Consider the following 13,586-nt stretch of genomic DNA (forward strand, 5'->3'; position numbering starts at 1 on the left):
AAGACTTATTGCAAGAAAGCCTAAAGAATTTCTCTCTTGTCCCTAGATGTAGAAGACAGAAGTAGCTCAGGGTCCTGGGGGAGTGGAGGACATCCAAGCCCGTCCAGGGTAAGTATATCTAATCTTTTTCCCACAACCAGACATCCACATATGTAAATTGACAAACTGTAGGTGAGTTTCTCTCTCTCCCACACACATCTGCACAGATATATATGCATACTAAGTTTAATGAGGATCAGCTTCTTCTTGGCACTTTTTTTCATTCTCTTATTGGATGTTAGTATTGATTTTGACACCTCTTCCACTTCGGCTAACCAGAAGAAAAAATCCTTCATTAAATATTTGGCCTTACTTTGTCAGTTATTGATCCAGTGTTACAGAAAGTTATTCGTTGTAGATGGTGCAACGTTGAGAAAAATCCTAGTATCCCTGGAATGTGTTGGTGTAAATAAGCCACTGAATAATTCTGAAGACATAGTATTAAGTTCTAGCCTACCAGTATAATCTGCATAGTAAATCTGAGTTGATTTCACTTTGCAGACATACGATTATCCCACCAGTAGTGCCTTTGGTCACCAGTGGGTTCATTCAGATTTTTGCCACTCCTTTCCATGGTTTTTGGTTGTTAGTTTGAATGTCATGGGAAGACCGTGGCATGGCATGTGAGTGGGTTGGTTAGGCCATACGTGTTTTTGTATGTATACGACCTTGGGTGTGTCGTTTCACTTTCTTGGGCCTCATTTTCCTACTTTGTAAAATGAAGAAGTAGAACCAGGGGATCTTTCATGTTCCTTCCGACTTAAATGTGTATGATTTTATATATAGTCTGTCTTTAATGGAGTCATTTCTAGGCCCTCTAAAATCCATGTCAGTTTTTATAATATACATATAATACCCCAAATTAGAAATAGACTTAGAGCACATAGTAAAACACCTGCCCCCCCCCCCCCCGCAACCAGCTGTATAGCTAGATGAAGCATTCTGCAGGAGGTGAGGGGGTAACGTTTTGCTTTAAGTGTTCACATAAATTTGAGGTGGAGGGAGGTCTCTATCTTGGCATAAGAGGTAAGGAAGGTAATCAAGCTGTCAAAAGGAGGCCATCTCAGCAAGTCGTAGTTCGCCATTTCCACCTGTTCTTTGGCCTTGGGGTTCAACGCTCTAGTCTTCAGGGTACAGCAGGAGCTCTAAGCTTACCAGTTACTTTGTTGAGCGCTTGCACCAGCTGTCAAGTCTGACATTCTCGTGCATTATATGGATGGGTTGAGGAAATCTTTCCTCCTCCTCACATTACAGTCCACACTTGCAGAAATAAATCCATTCCCCCTGACAGCAAGCGTAGGAGATGACAGAATGTCCCTCTATTGTTTAGTTCCTTCAAATGTACTTAATTTCTTCTGCTTTCTCAGTCTAATACACGTAGTACTTTTAATTGTTCTTCTGAGAACAAGGTCCATTTAGGATAGTCTTGACTTTTATTTGGCTTTCATGAACTGTCTGGCCACTTTTATTTTTTCCAGGAAATACGTTAGTGAATAATTTTGAATCAATATTTTGTAATTTATATTTTCTAAATTCAGGGGGTTGGCACGAGACAGGTTACTGTGGCTGACTTGTATCGGGCAAACATGCCGCGTCTCTCTTTTTTCATCTTCAAGTGGTGATGTTTTCAGTCACCTTGAAACACTGTGCTGAGGTTTTAAATTAGATAATGTATATTAAGCGTTCAGTAACTCTGGAGGGTGAGGACACTTAATAAATAATAATTAGTATTATGCAACGTCTGGCATAGAACCAGTGAGTGTAAGACCCATGCTAGGTATTAAAAAACATGACATCTTTTTATACACTGACATAGTGGTAGCATCACATGACAGTATCATTCAAGTTAATTTTTATAAATGAGGAAAGGCGATTGACAACGGGGTAGTTTGGAACCTTAAGGCTTCCATTGATTCTCTAGTGAGGTGATGCACGTTTTCATTCTTCCTACAGCATCCGTCCCTTTCGTGTGGGCAGATTCTGCCCTTTGGCTAACATGCCAACTGATACCTCTGAGTAAATTTGACTTAGTCTTTATGGGCAGGGCAACCAGCTGAGCAGCATGGCTTTTTTCCCTTTCTGGTCATTTGATGTATCTTAGTAGACTGAAATTTGAACCATATAAGATAGATGATTTTAACTCCTTCCTGTATGTTATCCAATTCCTCCATTAAAAGCAAGTAGCTGGGTAGTTTAAAAACATTATTTTAATTTAGAATTCCCCTTAGAACCATGAGATGATCATGATAATGACAAATTTCCACAGATTAGTGTCTGCTTTAAAACTATTTTTTTCTTTGTCTAAATTCAGAATTTATGCTTAAGTTTCTGATGTTCATTTATAGTCCTGTTGTAATAATTTTAACATTCTTATGTGTTAATTACTCATGGAATGATCCAATTCTCTTACAACCACAGTAACAACTACAAGAAAACATTGACATTTCAATATCATAAAACCCAGTGCCGCTGTTTAAAAGGTTCTACCTTCGCCTTCCAAAGGCAGTTCATTACAGGTTATGGGTAACTTTCCCGTAGCACATTTTGCTTTTTTTTTTTGAAATAATGTGGGCTTTTCAAAATAATAATGTAATATTTACAATATAGTTTATATGTATCAGGTGTTTTACATGCATTATTTCATTTGATCATGTCAATAACTTCATGCAGTTGGTTCCATTATTATTATTCCCCCAATTTCATGGCTGTTATGAGGAGGATGTGGACTGTGCAGACTCTAGAGCCCTCTATTTCCCACTGTACCTGTGAAGAAGCTTCCTTCTAATGACGTGCCAGGGTGGGAATGGTGGACTCCAATTTCTTTGGGTTAGAGAGGTGTCAATAGTCGGGCATACTTATGTGCTGATTTATTCATGGCGAATTTAAACTTATGCTGTTATTTTATTTGCAGAACTATGGAGATGGGACTCCCTATGACCACATGACCAGCAGGGACCTTGGGTCACATGACAATCTCTCTCCACCTTTTGTCAATTCCAGAATACAAAGTAAGACTAATTTTGAATTAGCATGCATTTTTTTGAATGTTTATGTTTTACCTTGGAAGGGAGAATAAAGCCCAGACAGAGATTCTGTTTTTTAGGAACTTGGATTTTCAGCCAGTTCGCTATAGTAATTTTAAATTGCAGAAAAATATTGACAGTCTATGCTTGGTAATAGCATATACAGGACTAAGTTTTACAACCATGTGGAATTACCTAATTTCAGTGATACTGAATCCATGTGGAAAATTTGTGTTTCTTAGACGTAAAGCACTTCTCCCAATTTCAATGTTGCAACAGTTGTTTTCTTTCTTTCTTTTTTTTTTTTTTTTTTTTTTGCGGTACGCGGGCCTCTCACTGTTGTGGCCTCTCCCGTTGCGGAGCACAGGCTCCGGACGCGCAGGCTCAGCGGCCATGGCTCACGGGCCCAGCCGCTCCGCGGCATGGGGGATCTTCCCGGACCGGGGCACGAACCCGTGTCCCCTGCATCGGCAGGGTGACTCTCAACCACTGTGCCACCAGGGAAGCCCGCAACAGTTGTTTTCTAAGTTTAAGGTTGATGAACTGAAAGCAGTGAATATTTAAAATAATATCATTGGGCCTATCCATTGTCAATGAGATAAAGTCAGTGTTAGCTTGAATTTTTATTAAAGGGGTCATGGAAATCCCTTTAATAATAGGTTTAGTGTGCTTAAATCAAAGTAGCATGTTCAAGTTGAATTGTAAAGTCTGGTTATGTATTTATCAAGGCGTGAACTTTAGTGCTGATGGTCTAGGAGGTCCCGATCCTACTTCATGAAGTGAGCTACATGTAGTTTGAGACAGTCTTCGAATTTCTAGCATGCCTTTCCTACTGGCATCTTTAGCGTACGTTTCTGCTTTGACTACCCTGTAGGGATTTTTTTTTTCACAGCAGTAACCTGAGCAATGGAAAGACAATTTATAATGGCTTAAAAGGTCCCAATAGCTGTTACTTTAGTTTTGATTGGAAAAAAAAAGATCTCTGTTCTAATAAATGTGAGTTTTAACAATATTAGTAAATCTCTCAATGTGGCCAAATCCTGTTGTGAATCCATCAATAAATGAGGTTAAATTTCATGTCCTGGGCTGTTGGACTATACTCCAAGGAAAACACACAGCCATATATATATCATTCTGAAACCATAATTGCAAATGCTTCTGAGAAGTGTCCCAGTTTTTAAGCCTTGGACACTATACTTGTTATTTAAGGTGTATATTGTTCTTGAATCTCAGTCAATTTTTCAAAAGTCACCATCAAATCCATCCAAAGGGACTTCAGGTATTTAACACACTATAGTCAAAGCAGAGAAATACTAGGAATTTATTTTTAATGGGCCATAAAGTGTCATCCCAACTTTGAGGACCACGTTCTCAAAGTTGTGTTTGACCATAGGTTGTTCTTATGTTTGTTCTCTTTTTTTTTACTTTAACTTTCATATTTATGTTTTAACTTTGTAGCTAAAGTAAAAATCCCAGGTTTTTAAATCCATTGTTGATAAGAAATGCAGTGTTTCCTGTTTCCAGGATAGACAGATGCAGGTGACTAGATATATTTGTCAACTTAGATTTTAAAGAAAAACTTTAGATTTTTTTCCATGACAGTAGTAATAATTCTAGAATCTCATATCATCCCATCTCTATTTCTCCTCATCCAGCTTCATAAAATAAAAGATTAAGCTGAAAATAATCATCTTGAGAAGTAGCACGTAAAGAGTATATTAAAGAATTCTTTGGAAGATTCTAAACCTATCCTCCAATGAGCTAACGTAAAATAGGATAAATTACTACTCATATTGAGAAGTTTATGTTATGTCCATGAAAAACAGTTTTCCTAAAGAACAACATGATAAGTTAATATTACAGAAGGCACCAAACAATACAGAGATACCAAATAATTGTTCTTGTTTGTGTATCTTCCTGGGTAACTGTTTTACGAACCAAATTCGTTTTTCAATCCAAACAGTATTAAAATATAAGTGGGCTGAGAGTCTAGAGCTGGAATGGAGAGAGCTGACTCTTTTCACTTAGTTGTTGTTTAAGCTGAAAGTCCATGTCAGCTGTGTTCTTTTATCCTGTCTGCCCTCCTTCCCATTAAACACTTAAATATGGAGGCCAAGACAGTCTCCTGCATTGTGGTAGGAAATGCTACTATGTCCGGGAGGCTCCCACCCACTGTTCCCAATGAAAGGACTTCTCTGTTAGATAAGCTGTCTGGTCTGAAACATGGCTCTTTATTGTTTACAAACTGCTACATTTTCCACCTCAAGCAGATTTTTGCACAGAAAAGAACTGTGCCCGGGCTAAATGGTTTATCTGACATTAACGGTGCAGTGTCAGACTGGGGTCAGGGAAGTCACGCTCAGAGCCAGAGGGCATGGCGCAGTGTGCAAAAAAAAGGGAGGAAAAGACATTTAAACCACTATGAAATACCTTGCATCTTTACTTTGGAAAAGGATTAAAAAAAAATATTTTTAGAGAATTAACTAGGATGCTGCATTACAAATCCACCCCCACCCCCCCCCCCCCCACTTTATAATTTCTCACATCCCAAATGCCTTCTTGATTGGCTTGAGTATCTCAGGGCTAGATTCAGGGAACAAAGATGCTCATTGATTTTGCCCAAGCTGCTGTTGATTTAAAATGAAACCACTTTTGAAATGAACCATGCCTGGTGCTATGCTGTACCTTTACAAAGAGAAGAGAGATCGTTTTCAAGAAATTAAAGACAACCAATTTACAAATGAAGACAAAGATAAAATAAGACCTATTAGTATAGCCAATAATTTGAACTCACCGAATATATGGTATATCCTAAACTGCTCTTTGTGTCCAAACCCATATTCTGTGTTGTAATCTTTGTGGAAGTTTTCGTTCTACCAAAAGAAGATATTAGTCTTTACTGTAAGTTTTTGACAACAATATCTACTTTCAGAATCCTTAGTTTTCATGAAAAGTGCATAGGATTTCTTTACATGTCAAAGATTTCATTCTGCTGTGATGTCACATTAGGGTAAAAGCTATAGCATCAGAAATAAATCAGCCACTTTATTAGACTAGATTCTCTGTTGTCAAATCAATCAAGTCTGTGACTGAATTAGGCGTCTGCTACAGAAATAAGTGACACTAATTTTACGGGAAAGAGTTATTAACTGCAGATGACCTATTTTTTTGGTAAACTGTTCACTTAGGTTTTATTTTATTGTGAGGAAAGAAAGAAGTAATGAGCCACTCTCTTCCTTTAGGATTGAATTATTACTATATATTTTGTTCTTTATGGCAGTGCACTATTTTGGAGGAATGATGCAGGCACTGCTAACATTTGCTTATAATTTCTGTTATAGTAACAAAACCCTTTATTACAATTCTGAACTCTGACTTCACATGAATGGTTTTGCATAAATGTTACAGTTTTTGTAATCTAATACTTACCTCTGGCACCAAAATACAAAAATTTAATTTATTTGTGTATCTCAAACTAATGCAAAATGGTATATAATTTATAAGTAATAGGGTGTCTCCATTAATTTATTCCTTTAGAAATAAACTTGCATATCTGAATATAATACCTTGTTTGGTATTAGTTTGAATCCCTAAACTAAAAATAAACACGCGAACACAAGTGCACTTGCATGCATGCACAGTACGTGTGCACGCGCACACACACATGCACACCTATTGTGCTAGAAGAATTAATGACATTTGGTTTATAAGGGTGCACTGCTCCTTCCATTGCTGTCTGTAGTTACAGTTGCCATACAGAGTTTTGGAAGTTGATATTGTGTAAATCTTTTAAAGAAAAACATAACTAAAGTAAACAAAAAAAGCAAGCCCTGAAATTTGTTGTTTTAAAGAATAAGTGTGTATGGCTTTCTGTTTTTCTTTTAGTGTGGGGAAGTCTTGAGGAGTTGAGATTTCAGCACTGAGTCATCTAGCTGACTGCCTGCCTTGACCAATTCATATAGTTCCCTTTTTAAATTAAAAAATTTTTTATTGAGGTATAATTGACATATCACATGATATTAGTTTTAGGTGTACAGCATCATGATTCAATATTTGTATAGCAGACTCTTTTTTTTTTTTTTTTTTTTTTTTTTGCGGTACGCGGGCCTCTCACTGTTGTGGCCTCTCCCGTTGCAGAGCACAGGCTCCGGACGCGCAGGCTCAGCGGCCATGGCTCACGGGCCCAGCCGCTCCACGGCATGTGGGATCTTCCCGGACCGGGGCACGAACCCGTGTCCCCTGCATCGGCAGGGTGACTCTCAGCCACTGTGCCACCGGGGAAGCCCTAGCAGACTCTTTTACTTGACACTTCCTGAGTCCTCACTCATTGTTTTCCTTGGGTAGAGACAAGCAAGCCAGTTTGCATTTTTACTTGTTTGAAATTCCCTGCCCTGTTTTGTATCTGGAGAGAACTAATCACTTCTTCCTTGTGTCTCCGTATGATTATTAATGATAATAATGTACACTTGATCTGTTGGAAACTTGTTCACTGCAGTTATTAAACAGTTTGATTAAACCTTTACAGGTGGTCAGTGGGTAGCTTTCAGAATATGCTAATAGGACGGAGGGGCCATGGGTCCGAGCCTTGTGCTTTTAAGAGGATTATATGCTATGGAATAGTTGAAAATCCTGGCAAGAACTATATGCAAAGAGTACGGATTTTTTTTTTAAAAAAAGCATTCCTGCTTGTTTGTTTTGTTTGCCAAGCATGAAGCTTTTGCAGGTAATTGTCCAAATATTTTTTTACAATGGGAGACAGTATATTTTCTAGCTACAACTTTCTGATCCAAGGAAGGATCTAAGCATGCATATTCCTTCTATTGTTCCAGAGCCTTAATTGAAAACCAGATTGTTTGAGTGAGCAAGATGCCAGTAAGATTATAGATGTGCATTGGTAACTGAAGGATGTGAAAAGTGATACTTTGGTACGGTTGGGTGCAGCTTAGTTCAACATGAGCGGCTGTGTTTTTACATGTCCCCTTGTGAATGGTTCGGTTTCCTTATTGTGGTATTTGGTTCCTGTCCCACTCGTGGTACTCCAACAGTGCACTAAATAATTTCCTACCATAGACTAACTGATTTCTAAACTAGCTCAGTGGAACATTTTACTGCAGGATTAGATCGTGGTTCAGGCAGAACTGCAGAAAGCTGCTGGCTTATAGGATGACCTTTGAATCTCATCTGGGTTAGCGGTTGATATTTTGATTTGGTTACTGTGGTCATATTGTGACAGCTGCTAGCTCATTATAATTCGCTTCCACTGCTCCGTTTGCCGAGCAGGAATATTTAGGTTTGTATTACTTCAAAGTGTTTATGGCTACCCTGAGTTTAGCCCAGCATAAAGGTGAAGTGTTGTGAGCGCTTTCAAATCCCAGTGGCAGAGGCCAGTGGCACAGTCTTGTAAAACGGCGAATGTGAGTAGATGTTAATGTTAAGGGAGTTTTTCTTTTCACTGTAAAACTGGAAATACCCAGTGAAGAGGCTCTTACTTGGAAAACGGTTTTGAAAACCTTAACACACAAAGGAAAAGAATGACCACAAAGAAACATAGTTTTTTCAAAGCATGGATAAGATTTAACTTGACCTCCTGGTTCTGTATCTTATTTTTTTCCATGCTGGAATGTAAATATTTGAAAATAACAAAACCTGGACAAAAAAGGCAGTTATTTGACTTTGAAGTGTCAGAGGTCAAACAGTATTTTAGTAATTTCATGAAAATGGAATTGTGAATGTGGATGTCAGCTCTAGAAATTTTAGTTCACTTTTTAATTGTTCTGAAGTTCAGTAGTGATAGCAGGCTGCTTACTAGCTCACTGGTGAGGGATGTCTGTGCATTTTCAATGCCTTTTTTTTATGACAGTTTTTAGCTTGAGGTTATCTTGATATCATCTGTTAGCTATCGGACTGATAATGTGGTAACAAGCAGTTTCTGAGAGAAGACATGTCTAATAGTGGTTTTATTTCTTGTTAGCTTTGTTTGGGAATTTTGTTATTTTAATGTTAGCTTAAAATGCCTTCCTGAAGTATTAACAAATAAGACTCTTTTAAGTATCATCCCCAATGATCTAATTAATGCTGATTTTTGAGTGAAGGCTGGGAGCCAGAGAACTGACTTTTCTACTCTCTTTTGTTACAAATGTCTGTGGGTCTTTAGGTCCCATCTCTTTTATATCTTAAATTGAGGGGGGAACAAGTCTCTAGATGATTTCTGAGGTAATTTTCTCAACTAATGGTCCATTGATCTTTCAGGTATGCCATTTTCTGCTTATACGGTATTTTATCTTTAGAGATGTTTTAGCGTTCTTTCTAATCCATTCGTCCCTATTTTGTGATACCTTCACGTAACTTTGCTAGTGATGTGTTTTCCAAATGTAATTCTTTAAAGCCTGATTCAAATGGATGTTGCTTTTCTACCTCAACTCATTGCAAACTATAGGTAAGGGATTGGATTGATCGGGGATAAAATAACAACTCACTAAGTTACTGCACGTCACCGGGAGAAAAGTGCTCTGCATGGGCCAGGACTTGGCATAGAGTTGCAGGGCCTCAGTAAATGGCTAGTGGATTGTTTCATTCATGAATAAATTGGGGAAATCAGATATTTGGGTCTAAACCCTAAGTGAAAAGCCCATAAGTTAAAGTCAGGCCTACCTTTTGCTGTGTCAAGAAGAAAACCCTAAACCAGGGACAGTCATCTAGAAGTTCATTCTGCAGTTCTGTAACCTTGACTCTACAGAATGTCAGGAAACAGACCATATTACAGTGTGATAGATTTCACTTTTCAATAAACACACCACAGATTATTTTATTTATAAAAGGAAATAAGTAAAATCAATATTTTTCGGAAGGCCACTGAAAACAGTTGTGTGTCTCCAGTATTCAGATAAGGTAACTTGTTTCCTCTCGTCCAGTCAATAAACATTTCTGTTCCTCTTTCATTAGTCTTGTTTTCTTTCCATTAGGCTGCTTGCTCGATGGTATAGCGTAGCAATGCTGTGATAATCAAACACTTATAGTCAAACTAGGTGGACTAAACCAGACTTCTTTAAAATTTAGAAGAACTGATACCAGAAAAACGTTACTTGAAAACTATACCTAGCAGAAAAGTGTAGGTCTTCTACATACCAGAGGAAGCTTTCTCACATGGAAAGTTATTGACCCTAAGAGAAAATAAATCGTTTTAGAGTCAAGTCAAAGGAAAAAGCAGTTTGTGTCAGGTAGGCATGCTTTTGCTTGGAAAGAATGAAAACTGTGACTAATGGTGGCTTACGCATCATTTTTCTCATACTAGAAGTCTGGTGGTAGGCCGTGGCTAGATTTGGTTTGCAGTTCATTGAAGTCCAGGCTTGCGTCTCTGTGATTCCTTTGTCCCTTCCCTCATTGTCTAAAGGTGACTGTCACAGCTTCCGGAGTCAAGTTTGGGTTTGATGCAGCAAGAAGCAGGGAAAAGGTGAGTCTGGCCGTATGGTCCCCGCCACCCTACATCCACGGCCATTCTCCAGCTGCAGAATTTGGAGGGGGTGAGAATGTACACAACTGCTTCTCCAGCCTGCGCAATGGAAAGAGATATGAGAGAAGGGAGTTGAGAATGCACATCGGGCTTAGCCAATTTACAGGGTTTATTTAGTTTCTTTTAAGGGAAGAATCTGTAATTTTCAATTTAGCAGCTTTGAAAATAAAGAACAAGGCTCCAGCTTTCATGTGAGAAGCAAAATATAAAAATGGGTCTCGACCCTGGATTCTGGTCAGCAGATTAGAGAGAAAGACAAAGAGGCATGGAACAGAAAAAGAGTACTGAACGGAAGATGATAGAGAAAGGACCGCGGGAGAGTCGCACGGGTGGGCTGTCCTCATTTCATTGCCAAGGCTGTGCTTTCCTTGTCCTCATCCCGTGATCAAGGCAACAACCAGCCAGAGTCAAGGGCTTCATGTCCTCATGATCCAGAACCTTCTCTTCTAGGTCTCCGGCTTGAATTCCTGCCAGGCTGTCCAGAGCTGCCTGGTCGTGCAACCGCCCATGGCTCCAGCCTCCAGCCTTGTCTCCAGTCCCTTCAGTCGTCTCTGGCAGAGCCTAAGGCTGGGGCCCACTGCCACGGTCCACTGCGGCAGCCGCTCCGAGCCGGCCTGGCATCCTGGAGCAGCAAGGTCCCGGGACATGTCACTTTGTAAGTGACAGGGATCGTTCCCCTGGGCCACTGCCAAACAGGCTCCCGAGAACTTCCCTCCAACCACCTGCCATGTCGCCGTGAAGCACTCACACAAGAATGCCCGCTGCCGGGGGCAGAAGAACCTTCTATTTTACTTTAATATGTATATAGTTGTATTGGTTGATCTTTAATGCGGAGGATGAGGTGCAGCCAACAGACATTTAATCTTGGTCAGCGCGCCAGGACTGCATGAAATTGTGGTGAGAGCTGGATCCAACTTCTGGCCAGAAGTTTCCCACCTCTGCTGATCCCAGTCACGGCATGCATCAGGCCCACGAGAACATGGACTGGGGAGGGACTGTCGATCTTTAAAGGAAAGCAGGATGTGGAATAAGCAGGATGTGGAATATCATCTTCCGTTCAGTGCCGTTTTCCTTTAGTACAAAGTTTTCCTGTTAAGCTTTTCACTGGAAAGACATTACCTTGAATTTTGCCTAAGCTGGCCACTTAAAATACGCCTGGCATAGCCTTCACCAGTAACGGCCTTCTTGACTGGACCCTTGGGTGGAGGGTCAAACACTTGGCAAACCTCTCACTGCCCCTCAGCCCCAGGGGAAGCAGCAGTAATGTTCAGAGTCTGTTAACCCCACGTCCGTGAAAGTTGTGTGCCTACCTTAAGCGCGCTATTGACCTTCATTTAAAAAAAAAAGAAAATGCCGTAAGCCTGTCGTCTTTGTTCACATGATAACCTTCATTAAGGACCAGAGCAGCCAAGGAGCTCAGTTTGAAGCACTGCAGCCTTGAGGGGGCTCGCGGAATAGTGGCCTAGGCTGAGGGTCCCTGCTGTTCAACTTCATGGTGATGGGACTTCGGCTAAATTTCTCATGCGCCCCAACTTTGGCATTTCTAAGGTGAGTGTAGCGATACCTGTCACACTTACCCCAGCATCACCGTGCAGCCGTGCAATGACGTGGTACACTTGGCAGTAACCACTCTGCTCTCTGGCTATTATCTTAGGCCATTGCCCAGGTACCCATTGGCACTCTGTCACTTTTGTCTGTGATTAATCGAAAATGCTGGAGACTTCGGGTCTTGGGTGATGACAGTTTGAAAACACCTTTACCTTCTATTGAGATTGGAATAGAAGGCAAGAACAGGTGGAGATAGTGTGGAGTGATCACTTCTGAAAACAGCAAGACTGGAATAAAAAGGTTTCTTGTTCAGCCTTTCCACAAAAACAGTAATCCTAGAAAACAAGTACCTCTTGGGGGCCAACTTCGTGGAATTCAGATGTGCCCCTTGATGAAACATTTGCCTCCAGCCATTTTTCTCTCCAACTTAAATGTTCTCGAGGTTCATGGTTACCCGTGGCGGAAAGCGCCTCGGTGTGGATTGTGAGTGGTGGGCTGGGAAGCCCGCTGACGAGTTGAGATTTCTTCACCTGCACTGTAGGTCATCTGCGTATGGAGTAACCTCTGGGTAGGATGCTTTTTATCAAGGGGATCCTGTTACACGTCCCTTCTAGGTTCTGGGGAACGTTTTGGAGGTAGCCTTCCAGTTCAGTTTGTTCTTCTCCAGAGAATGTTGCCTGTGCACGTCATCCTCTCATTCCCTTCACTCCTGAGGGGTTCTGAGTCTTTCCTCAGGAACCGTGTATGATTTTTGAGTAGAAAGAGGTATTCAGTGGATCTCATTTTATTTCCTCTTGCAGAATATCAGACCCAGGGACCAACAGTGGCAGACTGTTTGGAGCATAGATTGGGACCGAATTAAATTTATTCCCAAGCACTTAATAGACACATCCCCAATATTTCTCATCTTCTTGATGACTGTTTATTAATCCTTCCTCAGTTCCTTGACACATGTTTCTTAATAGGAAAAACGATAAGGGTGTTTTGCTTTAAATTGGTACAAAATATAGCTGGTTACATTGTTGATGTTTAAAATAAACCATAGAAAGCTTTCCTACAGCTTGAAAATCCCTCGGAAGCCCTAGTATGGGGGCAGTGGAGGATGGTGGGCCGAGCGAGGCTTGTGTCGAGCTGGCGCTGGTTTGAATCCCAGCTCTCCACTCTCGCGTTATGTGATTTTGGGCAATCTTTAGTGCTCTGATGGAATTTCTCGTCTGAGTAGTTGCTCTGCATTTAAACGGAGAAACAGGAAGAATATCAATACCTGGCCCTTACATGCAGTGGCTGTGAATGACCATTACACCTACTTTTATTTTCTCTAGGTTTCTTTCTCTGTTCATTGGGTCTGACCAGCTTGGCAAAAGTAATATGCAGACTTGAGACTCATGTAGTGAGTTTTGGCAGAATGTGTAAGTGATTAATTAAATGCCACCCCCTCGTGGGCCATATTAAAAGCTGAATGAAAA

General features: G+C 40.3%; 1 protein-coding gene across 25 annotated transcripts in view; it reads left to right on the forward strand.

Moving 5' to 3' along the window:
* Positions 1 to 13,586, forward strand: part of TCF4 (transcription factor 4) — a 361,473-nt gene that overhangs the window by 123,465 nt on the left and 224,422 nt on the right. For all 25 annotated transcript variants that reach the window (XM_004266118.4, XM_033421470.2, XM_033421468.2 and 22 more), the window contains 2 exons: positions 47 to 108; positions 2,951 to 3,047. In XM_004266118.4, the coding sequence (XP_004266166.1) occupies positions 47 to 108; positions 2,951 to 3,047 (159 nt within the window). The remainder of the gene's footprint in view (positions 1 to 46; positions 109 to 2,950; positions 3,048 to 13,586) is intronic.

The sequence above is a fragment of the Orcinus orca genome, chromosome 15 (genome assembly GCF_937001465.1).
Source record: "Orcinus orca chromosome 15, mOrcOrc1.1, whole genome shotgun sequence".
In the NCBI taxonomy this organism is placed as follows: Eukaryota; Metazoa; Chordata; class Mammalia; order Artiodactyla; family Delphinidae; genus Orcinus; species Orcinus orca.